The sequence below is a fragment of the Lontra canadensis genome, unplaced genomic scaffold (genome assembly GCF_010015895.1).
Source record: "Lontra canadensis isolate GAN:19392208 unplaced genomic scaffold, GSC_riverotter_1.0 scaffold37, whole genome shotgun sequence".
In the NCBI taxonomy this organism is placed as follows: Eukaryota; Metazoa; Chordata; class Mammalia; order Carnivora; family Mustelidae; genus Lontra; species Lontra canadensis.
The window spans coordinates 17,868,498-17,882,420 of NW_022631031.1; the positions used below are offsets into that span (position 1 = coordinate 17,868,498).

The window sequence follows — 13,923 nt, forward strand, 5'->3', positions numbered from 1 at the left end:
TCTAGTTTTCTTTTTGTTACTGATTTCTAGCTTAATTCTGTTACGGCTAAAGAACATATTCTGAATGATTTCAGTTCTTTGGAATTTGTTGAGACTTTCATTATGGCTCAGCATGTGTTCAGTTTTGGTAAATGTTCCATTTGGACTTCAAAAGAATGTGTTTTCTGAATTTCTTGGTTATTAGTTGTATATCAGGTCAGATTTTTTAGTTGTATTTTTCAATCTTTTATATCTTTACTGATTTGGTAGAGGGAGTTCTATTTGTTCAGTCAGTTATTGCAGGAGATACTGACCTTTTCCTTGTAGCTTATCAGCTTTTGCTTTAAATATTTTGAAGACTTTTATAAGTACATCAAAATTTAGGGTTATTATAAATTCCTGTTGAATTTGTCCTCTTACTGAATGTCTGTCTTCATTTCTAGTAAATGTCTGTATTTACTATAGCTACACCAACTTTCTTTTGGTAAGATGTTATGGTGCATCTTTTTCTTTATTTTTCTACTTTAAACCTTTCTTTGTCCTTAAATATAAATTGCATCTCTTGTCAGCAGCATATAATTGGATTTAATTATCTGACAATTTTTGTCTTTGTTTTTAGGAATATGATTTTCTTTGTATTTATCCTGTTCTCTGTCATACAGATCTTCCTGAATCTTGCTTGGCTTGACTTCTTTTATCATTTTTGGAAAATTCTTGACCCTAATTTCTTCAAATATTCTTCTGCCCCATTCTCTCTCTCCTTTCCTTCTGGAACTCCAATATATGTGTTAAACCCTTTTTACCCTGTCCATGCTTTCTGCATTTTTCATCCCTTTTTTTCTGAGTTTTAATCTAAGTTTTTTTTTTTTTAATTTTTATTTATTTATTTGACAGAGAGAGAGATCACAAGTAGGCAGAGAGAGAGGAGGAAGCAGGCTCCCTGCTGAGCAGAGAGCCCGATGCGGGGCTCGATCCCAGGACCCTGAGATCATGACCTGAGCCGAAGGCAGAGGCTTTAACACACTGAGCCACCCAAGCGCCCCCAATCTAAGTTTTTTTTTTTTTTTTCTGGTTCACTGATTTCTTCTGTTGTGCCTGATCTGCTATTAAATTCATTTATTAAGTCTGTATTTTCAGTTACTGTATTTTCCAGTTCTAGGATTAAAGATTTAGTTCTCGTGAAATTCTCCATCTTTTCATTTATTTTTATTACTCATTTTATGAGTCCCTGTGTGATAACTCCAGATGTGGATCACCTGAGGACCTTTTTCTTTTCTTTTCTTTTCTTTTTCTCTTCAACAGTAAACACCTTCTTTACGTGAGTTGAAGATAGGAGGGAGGAGGATTTATTTACCTTTTGGACCTTGATTTTCCTCAAATAGAGCTCCAGCTTCTTGCCCTCTAGCACATAGCCCTCTGCTCAGCCACACTGGCCTGGTCTTCAAGCAGTGCACTCAAAAAGCCTGCTCTGATGGAACTGTTAATTGTGGCTTGCTTTTTCCTTCCATTATGTTTCTTCCGAATTTTCTTTGATTCTTTTTTGTTTAAAATCTCTTCCTCCTTAGGAGTCAACTTAGCCCCCTTCTTAAGCCCAGAGGTAGTACATAGTGGAACTCATACCATGGTCAGGATGGCATGCTATCAATGAACACAGTACTGTTCCTCACCAGGGTCTTGGTGTGGACTACTCATTCATTGTTGGGTACTTTGTAGATAATATCAGTAATTCCTGTTTGGTTCTTCCAACACTTAGAGCCCTAGGAGAAGTTCCCCACATCCAGCCTCAAGGCAGTGTACTTCTTATTGCCTCCCCAGGTTGGAACTGTATGTATGGGGCAGAGCATCCCAGCTCATCCTTCTGCTTCTTGTGGAAGGGCTTTCTTTCTCTTGCCTCTGGTCTTGCAAGTTGTACCAGTTGTCCCAGCAGACGCCCATCACTTGGTGCTGGCTAAAAAGAGTGAAGATCTATTCCTGATATATTTTTTTCTCTCAGTTTTTAGTACCTTGGTCTTGCTTTCTGGGATGCCTTTTCGTTTTTTAATTGAATACTGGGTGTTTTATGTAAAAATGGGTGTAGGTTTTAGTCGAGTTTATAGAGGCTCTGGAATGAATATGGGTAGATCATTCTGTCCTGTCAAAGCTGATCTATTTCCAGTTTACCCTCATTCCTAGAACATCAGCCATTTGTATAGTCTGTCTTTTCTGACAGACTCTGGATTCAGATTTTTTCTTCTGTCATTATGAGACCAACCAAGTCTCTGTTTAGTTTTGTATTTGCATAGGAGTTGCTTTCTGTTTGATTCCTCTCAATCTTGCTTTGTGCATGAACATTCAGTAATAGGCAGATGTCTTATGGGAGAAATACAGAGCTGCCTTGGGTTTTTGTTTTTGGTTTTTTTTTTTCCTTTAGACAGCCATTTTTGTATTCCAACTTTAATGGACATTTTTGGAGGGAGGGTTAGTCTAATAATAGTTACAGATCAATCGATCGATCGATCAATAGATACCTCCATCATAACTTGAAGAAGGCAGCAGTAGTATACTCCTAAACATAAAAATTATCCTAAACACTGACTTTATATCTTGTAAGGAAACATATCCCTAAGAACTTTGTTTACAGACAAATGTGAAAAGGTTCTTTATTGCTACCAAAAGTACTGCTCTTAAGACTATTCTAAAATTCTTGTCATTGTTTTTTAGAATTTTCTGTCTTTTCTCTGTCATTTTTTTCTGCTTTCAGTAGTAATTGCTTTATGTTTTATTGAGATACAATTGACAGTTACTTTTTAAAAAATTTGCTACTTTTGGGCGCCTGGGTGGCTCAGTGGGTTAAGGCCTCTGCCTTCGGCTCAGGTCGTGATCCCAGGGTCCTGGGATCGAGCCCCGCATCGGGCTCTCTGCTCGGCGGGGAGCCTGCTTCCTCCTCTCTCTCTGCCTGCCTCTCTGCCTGCTTGTGATCTCTTTCTGTCAAATAAATAAATGGAATCTTTAAAAAAAAAAAAAATTGCTACTTTTAGGGGAACCTGGATGGCTCAGTTGGTTAAGCATCTGGCTCTGGGTTTCAGCTCAAGTCATGATCGCATGGTTGTGGGATCAAGGCCCATGTCGGGCTCTGTGCTCAGTGCAGAGTCTGCTTCAGTTTCTCTCTCCCTCTCCCTTTCCCTCATACTCTTTCTCTCAAATAATTAAATCTTAAAAAAAAATTGCTACTAAACATGTGTTTAACATGTTACCGGGTTGGGTTTTTTTTTATTACTTTATTAGCAGGTTTTATGATTGGTTAAATACTGGTAAAGATTTATTACTGAGAAATAAGTTTTACCTAAGGCCATACAGATCTTTATGGGTTTTTAAATTTTCTTTTCTGAAGGTACTTTTGTGTATAAAGATGATTTTATTTGCATTTCTTTATAAAAGAGAGTAATACTGGGGCTCCTGGGTGGCTCAGTCGGTTAAGCATCTGCCTTCGGCTCAGGTCATGATCCCAGGGTCCTGGGATCAAGCCCTGCATCTGGCTCCTTGCTCAGTGGGGAGCCTGCTTCTCCTGCTCCCCCTGCTTGTACTCTCTGTCTCTGTCAAATAAATGAATAAAATCTTTATTTTTTAAAAAAAGAGTAATACTGATTCTTTTCTCTTTTCAGAAAATGGTGTAAATGGAACAGTAACTTCAAATGGAGCAGACTCTCCCCGTAATAGAAAAGAGAAATCTTCATAATGAATTATAATCTAACTGATTAATGTCCCCAAAGAAATACGCTTTTTACTATATCTTTCAGCACTAGAGATTTTTTCTGTCCTTGAAAATACAGTTTGTGCTCTTTGATTCTTGCTATTGTACTGTTTCATGCATTTTTTTAAAGGGCATTTGAGGGAAGGTTGATTACTATGAGTGAGAAAAATATTTAGCTTAGACTAAGCTACCTGCCTTCAGAATAGTTTAGGGACCACCACCATATTTTATTTTGTTTTTTATCTTTGAACGTTTTTCTAATGATTTGGAGAGATAACTATTTACAAAAATTCTGCATATCAGTGATAAAATTTCTTGCTCTCACCAATTTTTTATATTAGCAAGATGGCCTCTTCCAGCAAGGTCATATTTTTTTAAGTTATCTTTCAGGGTAAAATGGAAATACTATAAAGTTGGAAGTCAAACTTTAATATGTTTTCAGTGTTCTCTAATTTTTAGGAATTTTTGTAGTCTTTACACCTGGGGAAAAAGATTTGTAAATTCACTAAAATAATTGTGTGCTTTATATTATAGGTAATGGTTGTTAATGTTACATCCCCATTTAAAAAAAAAATAGTATTTGTTACAATGTGTGGAGATTATTGTCATATATATTGAATCAAAATACATGAACATAAAAATACCTGTGAAGTAAAATCTTTCTTGTGCATTTTCAATACTTGTGAACTGGAAATCAGAAAATTAAATATTTACTATAAAGAACCAAATCTGACTATAGCCCTTTTTGATATGTTTATTAATAATGATTCTTAAATGGGGCTTGTTATAAGATCAATATGCACAGCATCTTAGAAAAATATTGTTTAACCTGCAAACCCTTTTTTAAAATAATGCCTATTTGATTTATATCTATAAAAAGAATGTCGGGTAATTATATTTGGAAAAACTGCATTAATCTTAAACTGAAAATTCAGTTGGCTGGTCTTACAAAAGACAGTGCTTTATGTTATAACTATAGCTTTGGTCCCACCTTTAATTGAGAAGCATTTATCTGTATAAAACATATTTTTGGATAAATATATAAATATATATTTGTATCTCTACAGAAAGGCTCTAAAAAACATTTGAGTAACACATTTGGTTCCCTTTTCTATAATTATCCTTAAAAATTCTTATAGCTATATTTGGTTTTTTGTTGTCTTCACAGTACCTATACTGCTCCTTTTGGTGTTCACATCTTGTTCTCCATTTCTCACTTTTGTCACCAGCTCATGTTTGTGCCATTTTTAGTATAAAAGTTGCAGGCTTGTTAGGTCTGCAGTTTAATAAGTTGCCATGCTGCTAGAAAGTTGTGCTTTCTATTTCCAGCTGTTGACTTCCTGGAAAAAGTAGTAGCTCTCTGTAGCATCATGGAGTTTCAGTGGAACCAAATTTTTGCCATTAAAAACTGGCATTATATTGAACTATACATTGAGAAATCAATCAAAATAAAATTTTTACTTTCACAAGCTGTATCCTGAACGTTTTCTTTATTGTTAGCAAGTTTTTATGCTATCTTAGACAATATAATCTCATTTAAATGTACCATGTTTAAAGAGTATACTCTTGATAAACATTTAGAATAGCCTTTCCCAAAGAAGTGTTCTGCAAAAAAAAAGAGGATTTGTTTCATATAATATCGGAGAGCTACTGAGGGGGAAAAAAATGGTTAATCACCAAATTCAGAGACTACAGAGACTACTTTAAAAGGTGTTTCTTTACTACAGGACTATTCAACCCTTTATATGCAAATAAGCTTCCTGATCCACTAAGAATGTTTGCAGTAGGGATATAATGTGCAGTGTTTTTTGGGCAGTGGAAACTTCTTTATATAGAATTACTTAACAGCATCGTGTTCTACACCATACCATTACCATAGGTTTAGGAAAAGGAAAGAAAAAAGCCCTTTGTAGGTAACTAAAACTTGATAGGCACGCATATAGTCACAATTAAAATTGTAAATTGTATAAACTCTAGATCCCCTCGCCCCAAATGCTCTCAGGAAAGTCTTTACTGGCCTCCAGATTGTACAGTGTGTCACTGTCACCCAGTCTAAGGTCAGCTTTGAAGCCTGATGGCAAGCATGTAGGACCGTGACCCAGGACAGCTGTCAGATTCATTGAGTAACCTTGAACTAGTTGTTTTGCCATTTTGGGATTCAGTCTTTGCCTCTGTAAAAAGCCTTTTAGCTTCCTTTTAGAGTATGATTGTGGGTGGTCCAGGTGGACTATTTTGGAACAAAAGTATTAAGAGCATTCTTCTAAAATTCAGAAATTCCACACAGTCAAAATCAGAGCTAATCCTGAAGCAAAGCTTGTATAGATGAAGAAACGGGAGAGATGAATTTTTTGTTGCACATTTTGTTAGCAATAACCATTGACACCTTGTGTCTGTAAGGTGTTTCTAAATGTTTTTTCACTGAAAACTAGTTCTACTGCCTGTCTACATATGGACAAAAATATAAAATTGTTTTTAAGAAGTGATAGTTAAATTGATCACCTGTTTGTACTTTTTTTCTCAATGTTACTCGAAGCATTGCCGTTCATTTCTTCTTAACTCTCTCATAAGCACCAAATTTTAATATATAAGTCAATTTTGGGGTAACACCATCAAGAACTTCCCTCCAGAACAAAACAATGATGTTCATACCTCCAAACAACCGCATTTGAAGTCTACCAAAATAAAAACAAAAAGCCCACACAGAAAGTAGCAAAAATCACATTCTAGGAGTTCCATGCATTTAGCAGCCTTTGCTTGTGCTGTCTAATCATCCTTCAGCTGACTTTTTAAAAAAGTAACACCTTATCTCATCAAAAAATACTTTTCCATTTGCATTTTTTAAATTAAAAATAATGATTAAAAAAGAAAACTTGAATTCACAACTGCCTGACTCATTGCAGTGTCATGTACAGCATATGAAGGTCAGGAGGGCTATTTGCAGCACACATGATTAGAGAATACTGGTCTTCAAGGTTCATTTTCCTTACAAACTAAAATACCGGCAATTCCAAGTGTGGCGGAAGAGGTGACATCTGAGAATCCTACCGGACAACACAGGTGCCCAAGCTGTTCATGGAATGACAGGGCTTCCGTCAAATTGACACAGTTATGCTGTGTAATGTTATTTCCCATCCTGTTACAGTACTTTCACTGAGAGGTCAATAATCAGTCTGAGAAATTCCCATGTGGAATCTTCTGGAGATGCAGAGATTGTAACTGCTGTCAGATCATTAATCACATAATCAAAGTCTCTCCCTTCTTTGGCATGTCTTCAGCACTGAAATGCAGTCTTCTATTAGGACCTGAGAGCAGTCTCCTTTAAGATTGTCTCAGGCATTGCCACATATTTTTCACACGTATGTCTTATATCCATTGACCACCATTTGGTCAATCTCTACCATAGTGACCATCTTTGGTTTCAGTTTGACAATTTCACGTAACATGCCCCCATCTCCATTCTCTAGAATCAGTGTGTCTTTGCCGCTGTAGTCTTTTTCACTGCCCATGATGGCCTGGGTATACCAAATCACTCTCTGCGAGATTAACTTCCCCGCCAAGGATGAGAATATTTCCAAATTACTTCAAGGGTAGAATTTCAACGTTCTGATAAGGTGAATCTTCATCATACACCACTTCATCTACGTCATACTCAACCAGGCAACAATTAGCAGTGGGCCAGTATCTGTCCATGGCCCCTCAAACTATGGGTGGTAATTGCTTCCCCTACCCGGTACTGTCCTCAGTTCTTTCACTCTTTCTTCTACTTTGTTCAAAAGATATGTCAACTTCTTGGCCTAGTGAATCACCATCATAACTCTGAAGGTCCAACACCATCAGTCCATGTGGGTAAACTCTCAAATTGGCAAAGCCGCCATTGTTGTCTATGCAGGCCACTAAATAACCATGGTCCTGCCAGCTGTGTAGACTGTCATCCCTTGCTCCTGGAAAATGAACCAGAGGCCTTTTAGAATGGTCTCACCATCAGCTGTGATGCTGAGCATGAAGTTGAGCATGCTATGCCATGCCGCTGCCATAGTGAGGTGAGGCCCTGTGCTGTGCCTGGGCAGGTGGCCGCGGGAGACTGGGAGGCTGGGGGACATGCCAGGCTGCAGCCCGTGGGGAATGCCCACCTGTTTACATTTTTAAAGGAGTGGCTTCAGAAGTAATCCTGGGGGAATTTCAAGGGTAAAGCTTAAACAGATTGTTCTCTCCAGAGATCAACTTTGTTGTGTTAGGTGATTCAATTAAGAGTCATCAACTATAAAAATTTCAGCACAAGACAGGTTTGGGAATTTCAAAGCAGACATTAACAAGTATTAGTTGGGAAAATGAAACACTAGTAACCCAGGTCATGAAGAGAGTGAATGCAGCTGGGCAAAGTCTCTAGGTGCTTTAGAAACCCTGGGCATCAGCTCAGTCCATTAAGATGCAATGAGGCAAGAAGACAAGTTCATAATAATAGTGCTGTTGATCTGGTTAGTGAGCACTTTTTAAAAGCTATTAGCCAGCTACAAAAAGCGGTGGACCGCCATGGCTTCGCTCTGTCTTGTGAAGACAGCAGAGAGCCTCATACTTCCAGACAGACTAGTCCTGGGTTTAAGCATGATTTGCTTTACGAAAAGCTCTACTAGGTATCTACATGCCACACATTAAACAGCTTTATCCAATACCATTAGGGAGAAGGCTAAGCCGATTTGTCTAGCCTATTTTTAGTGAAAACACTGTGTTTGCTTAAGGCTGAAATCAAACATTTGAGGTGTCCTGAAAACAAGCACATCAGAAAAAAAAAATATTAAGAGGTTTAGGTCCATCACATAGTCTAAATCATGACTATTCATAACTCTGAGGGTAAGGGAGCAAAGGCAAAAAGCATATTCTCTTTTGAAGATTCAACCAATTCAAGTGATTTCTTGATTTCTGTTGTTGATTTCTGTTAACATCAATAGGCACAAAATGGTAAGACTAGCAGACCAGGGTCCAAATCTTGACTCCTCCACTGATAATTCTCTGTAATCTAATGTCTGTGACTCCGTTTCCTGAGATACGTAATAGCACCTATCCCACAAGGTAGTTCTACAAACTGAGATAACGCACATAAATTGTGCATAGCTCCATTTCTGATGCTCACTAAATGTTAGCTGTCAGCTCGTAAGGTTGTGACAAACACAGGAAAGGAATGGCTAATAGTGTTAGGTAATTTAGTTGACTACTTCTCCATATATGATCCATTATACAAGGTATTGAGCATTCCTGCTCTATCTAAGGCAAGTACAGTGTTCCATGGTTGTCACCTTGAGTAGGCAGGCCAATAAACTTCCATGAAATGTTCAAGCCAACATTGTAGCCATTTGATCCTTGCAAGACTGCAAACATGCTTATCCAGCACAAAAGTTCATAAATCAAACATCCAAGTCTATACTGAATCATTTATACTTAGGTGATCCAATAATTATAAAAGTAACCAATAGTATGTATAGTTTCTAAATAATGATTTTTTTAAATCAGATACCTAGGGTTTATGATACTGTAGTTTCATTTAGTTGGTGTATACAACGTCTAGAGAATTTTTAGTTGCTTGGAATTCCCTTTCCTTCTAATGGGAAGAATCAAACTCCATCAGATGAATGAGAATATTTACCTAGGATAAGAAAAGAATGTATTACAAGCAATGTTTATCAATATACTTGAACTAATCTTATAAAATATCCTATGAATCCAGTTCTGTAAATGGACTGGAAGGATGGCAGTCAGAGTGTGTGTGGGATATACCCAAAAGTATGGATAATGCATGAAATAGACTAAAATCTAAAGGCCAAGTTCCTTACTCTGTTGTCTACTTGCTGATTGACTTCTGAACTAATCCCTTTTTTCCTTCATCAAATATGAGAAACTATAATAAAACTTTTTTATGAGAATGATTAGAGAATAATTTTTTAAATTCATTTTTACCAGGATAATTTAGGTTAGTAGTGACCTCTTGACCAATTAGAATGGTCCTTTTCTCTCTCTTGCTGATTTCATTCACAACAAACAAAACAATAAGATGCAGGTCATTTGTTACATAGATCAGAAAGGGAAAATGTCTATACTATACATAATAAGTACATGGAGGATGAAAAATTAAGTGTAGTTTTTAAAAGTGAATTCCATGGCTAAAATTAACAACACAAGAAACAACAGATGTTGGCAAGGATGTGGAGAAAGAGGAGCCCTCTTGCCCTGTTGGTGGGAATCCAAACTGGTGCGGCCACTCTGCAGAACAGTATGGAGGTTCCTCAAAAAGTTAAAAATAGAAGTATCCCATGAGCCAGCAATTCTACAACTAGATATTTACCCAAAAGATACAAAAATACTGATTTGAAGGGATATGTGCACCCTGATGTTATAACCGAACATTATCAAAAATAGCCAAATCATGGTACCAGCCCAAATGTCCATCGACTGATGAATAAAGAAGATGTGGTATATAAACACAATGGAATATTACTCAGCCATCAAAAAGAATGAAATCTTGCCATTCTCAATGACTTAGATGGAGCTACAGTGTATTATGCTAAACAAAATAAGTCACTGGAAGAAAAATATCACACGATTTCACTCATCTGTGGAATTTAAGAAACAATACAGATGAACATATGGGAAGGGGGAGAAAAGAGAAAGAGAAGGAAACAAGCCATAAGAGACTCTTAACAATAGAGAACGCACTGAGGGTTTATAGAAGGAAGTGTGTGGGGGACAGGCTAAATGGGTGATGGGGATTAAAGAAGACACTTGTCATGATGAACACTGGGTGTTGTATGTAAGTGATGAATCACTGAATTCTACTCTTGAAATGAATATTGCACTGTATATTAGAGTTTAAATAAAACTTTAAAGAAAAAAAGAAGGTAAATTCCATTCTGTAGGATTAAGGTCTAGAAAACCACTAGGAGTGTTAGAAGACTGGTAATATACCTAAATCCTAATACACATGGGAAGCTTTGAAAAACTTGAAAGAAAATAAGCAAGACTTGGGGTGCCTGTGTGGCATATAGTTGGTTGAGCGACTGGCTCTTGGTTTTGGCTCAGGTCCATGACCTCAGGTTTGAGGGATCAAACCCCACTTCAGGCTCTGCACTTGGTATGGGGCCTGCTGAAGACTCTCTCTCCCTCTCCCTCTGCCTCTCCCCACCACCCCACCACTACCCCCACCCCGCACACACTCAACTCTCTCTCAAATAAATAAGTCTGAAGAAGAAAGAAGAAGAAGAAGAAGAAGCAGAAGCAGCAGCAGCAGCAAAGCTTGGCTCAAATTTATCCTCAAAAGAACTAATATAACTGCACTCAGTGAGTAGAAAGCCCCGGTTCACACCTAGAAGTCATTTCTCTGTTGATATTATGATACCCTGGGGCAACTCTGCTACCGCCCAGATACAATGGTACTGTGGAGTGAGATGGAGATAGGGAGACAGTCATTCAGCAAGAATTCTCTTCCTGCAAAGAAATACTCCACAGTGATTCTCATTGAATTTATGGAGCCCATCGCTAAACACTGGTCATTATACAGACAGCACAGGCTCATCTCCTCTATGCTTCTAATATAGAGCATCTTAATTTTGTATAGCCTGTGGGGTTTTTTGTTGTTGTTGTTGTTTTAATGAACACTGAAACAATAAAGAATTTCTAAAGCAAAGCCATCTTGTGGACCGTAGCTTTAGGTTTAAATAATCACTGCTTTCCTTGTTTTACTGTATTTTGATGAGAGCCAACATTCTGATTACAGTCCAGCATCTCTGGTCCGGCAGGCGGTGCCAATCACACCCCATTATATATGGATGCAGAGTAAGTGCCCGTTAGGGGCTGCGGCAATCACCACCCTAATTTTCCGCTCACGCTCCATCCACGTCAGCGCTCTCGTCTCCAGAGGTAAGAGCAGCTGTACTCTCTGTACTCATTAACCCAGCCGCCCTTGACATTTGTTCCTTTTTTTTTTTAAACCTAATGTCGCAAATTCTCTGTGAAAGAAAAGACTCTCAGCCTGTGATTTTTTTTTTTTTTGCATTGATTATTTCAGCTGTTTTTCGGGATCTGCCTTTGCATCTAAAAAAGTACTCTTCTATTTCACACATTGAGGTTCAAAATTCTGAACAGAAGACCTGCATGTGACCGTGATTTGATGCAATAGGATGGACTGTGGCGGGCAATGAGGGGAATGGCGGCCCAGAGAGCTTCACTCATTGATCTGAATTTGGCTTTAAAAGCATTTGACATTTGTTTCTTCTTGATGTTACCAACTGCCTAAAAACCTGAAGCAAACAATTATGTAGGATATTTTAGCCTTAGTGATTCTCATTTCCCAGAAGCTTAGTTTTGATGGGTTCCTACCCTGCTCTGACTCTCTTTCAGCTCTGCAAATGTCTGTTTTTGAGAGAATAGCTTATATTAATTACACTGTATCTTCATAGTTGCCTGTATGCAGCAGGGTTCCGGTGGCTAGGGTCTTGCATCTGAAATGGAAGAAATGGGGAAAAGATGTTTGCATTTTTATACCCTCATATAGCAAAGGAACGGCCTCTCCTACCTCAGTCCCATAAACGCCCTCCCAAAGCTCATTATTTATCCTCCACAATCTTTTTTTCTATACATAAGGCACAATAATATTGCACTTTATTGATTCTAAAATGTACTCACCCTAAACTTTAGCATATCTGGTTTAAGAGTGGGGTTTTTCAATCAGTGGCATGTCAGTTTCTAGCATTTTTCTTTGGGTACAGAAAATAAGGATTTAAGAAACCTGGTGAATCCTTCGATTATATGAAATTCAGTAAAAATTGTTAGCATTTACTGAAGTCTTACCATGTCCCAATTATTATTTTAAGTGCTCTCCCATCTCATTTTGACCCTCCACAGAAACCCTATGAACGGGGACCATTCTTAGCCCCGATTTACAGAAACTGCATGAAGGAAAGATGAAGGGACATAGTAAGCCACAAAGCCAGGCTTTGAACACAGGTGTGTCTGATCATGGGCCTGTTCACCACTATGTCTCACCACACACTTTCTCCTCCAGCCAAGCCTGCCCTCAGAAGAGGACCTTTTGATTTGATCTTCACTGTTCTTCCTTCCAAGGAGTTTTGCAAAGATAAAGTTCTAAATATAGAACACTGATCATGTAAAGTCAGGTAGTTTAGGAATTATTTTAATTTATTCAATAACACTAATAGACTTTTTTCTGGATATTACAGGGATACAAAAATTCCTAGAACACAAGTCCCTGCCATCAAGGATTCACAGTCTAGTGTGAGAGGCAGACATCCCAGACCATTGTATCAACCATGGGGAAAGTTCTAGAGCAGGGATGAGTACCGGGACCTCCCATATGAGGTACCTCAGGTATAATGCTAAACTTGAGCCAGACTCTCTGGTTGCTGAGAGAAGGATCCCCTGAGGAACTGACCTTGAGATTGAGCTTTGAATCATGAGAATCGACGTCGGGCTTCACACACAGTGTCAGAGGATGAATGAATGAGTGAGCGAATGATTCAATCAATCACTGAAAAAAGAAATCAACTATGGCTTGGAAGAAACTGAGCCTGCAACTTGGGGACATGGATGTGTAAAGAACAGTCAATGAAAGACAGCCTCAACTCCCATGTAGACAGCAGATGTGGGACGCCTCCCAGCTCAGGGGAAGAGGTTATGAGGCAGTTTTGCAGGCCCAGACCACCCCCTACCATGGCCTGCAGAAGATCCTATTGAAAAAGTGCAGGCAAGGGTGGCAGGGGGTGCCAGCACATTGCCTCCAGCCCTCCCCTCACTGGGCACTGGGTGCGGGCATCCCAGGACCACTGTGCATGAGGTCCCAGAGCTGCACCTCCCACCAGAAGAGCCAAGGTTGGGCAGACATTCTGAGGAAAAGGACAGCTTTTTCTCAGGCCCTGGTTTCAGCTTTAATTACTAATACATCAGCTTTTATGAGTGCAAGTGTTTTTTTAAAGATTTCATTTATTTAGGGGCGCCTGGGTGGCTCAGTTGGTTAAGCAACTGCGTTTGGCTCAGGTCATGATCCCAGAGTCCTGGGATCAATCCCCTGTGTCGCGCTCCTTGCTCAGCAGGGAGCCTGCTTCTCCCTCTCCCTCTGCCTGCTACTTTGCCTGCTTGTGCTCTCTCTCTCTCTGTCAAATAAATAAATTAAATTTAAAAAATATTTTACTTATTTATTTGAGAGAGGCAGT

At 38.5% G+C, this 13,923-nt stretch overlaps 1 protein-coding gene and 2 pseudogenes across 1 annotated transcript in view; 1 reads left to right on the forward strand and 2 right to left on the reverse strand.

Moving 5' to 3' along the window:
• Positions 1–5,178, forward strand: part of TRAM1 (translocation associated membrane protein 1) — a 30,892-nt gene extending 25,714 nt beyond the window's left edge. Inside the window, exon 11 of the mRNA XM_032869215.1 lies at positions 3,621–5,178. Coding sequence (XP_032725106.1) covers positions 3,621–3,694 — 74 coding nt within the window. The 3' untranslated portion in view covers positions 3,695–5,178. The remainder of the gene's footprint in view (positions 1–3,620) is intronic.
• LOC116874521 lies at positions 1,232–1,914 on the reverse strand (annotated as a pseudogene).
• A 1,521-nt stretch (positions 5,179–6,699) lies between the features above and the next one.
• LOC116874567 lies at positions 6,700–7,743 on the reverse strand (annotated as a pseudogene).
• Between the last annotated feature and the right edge of the window lie 6,180 nt (positions 7,744–13,923).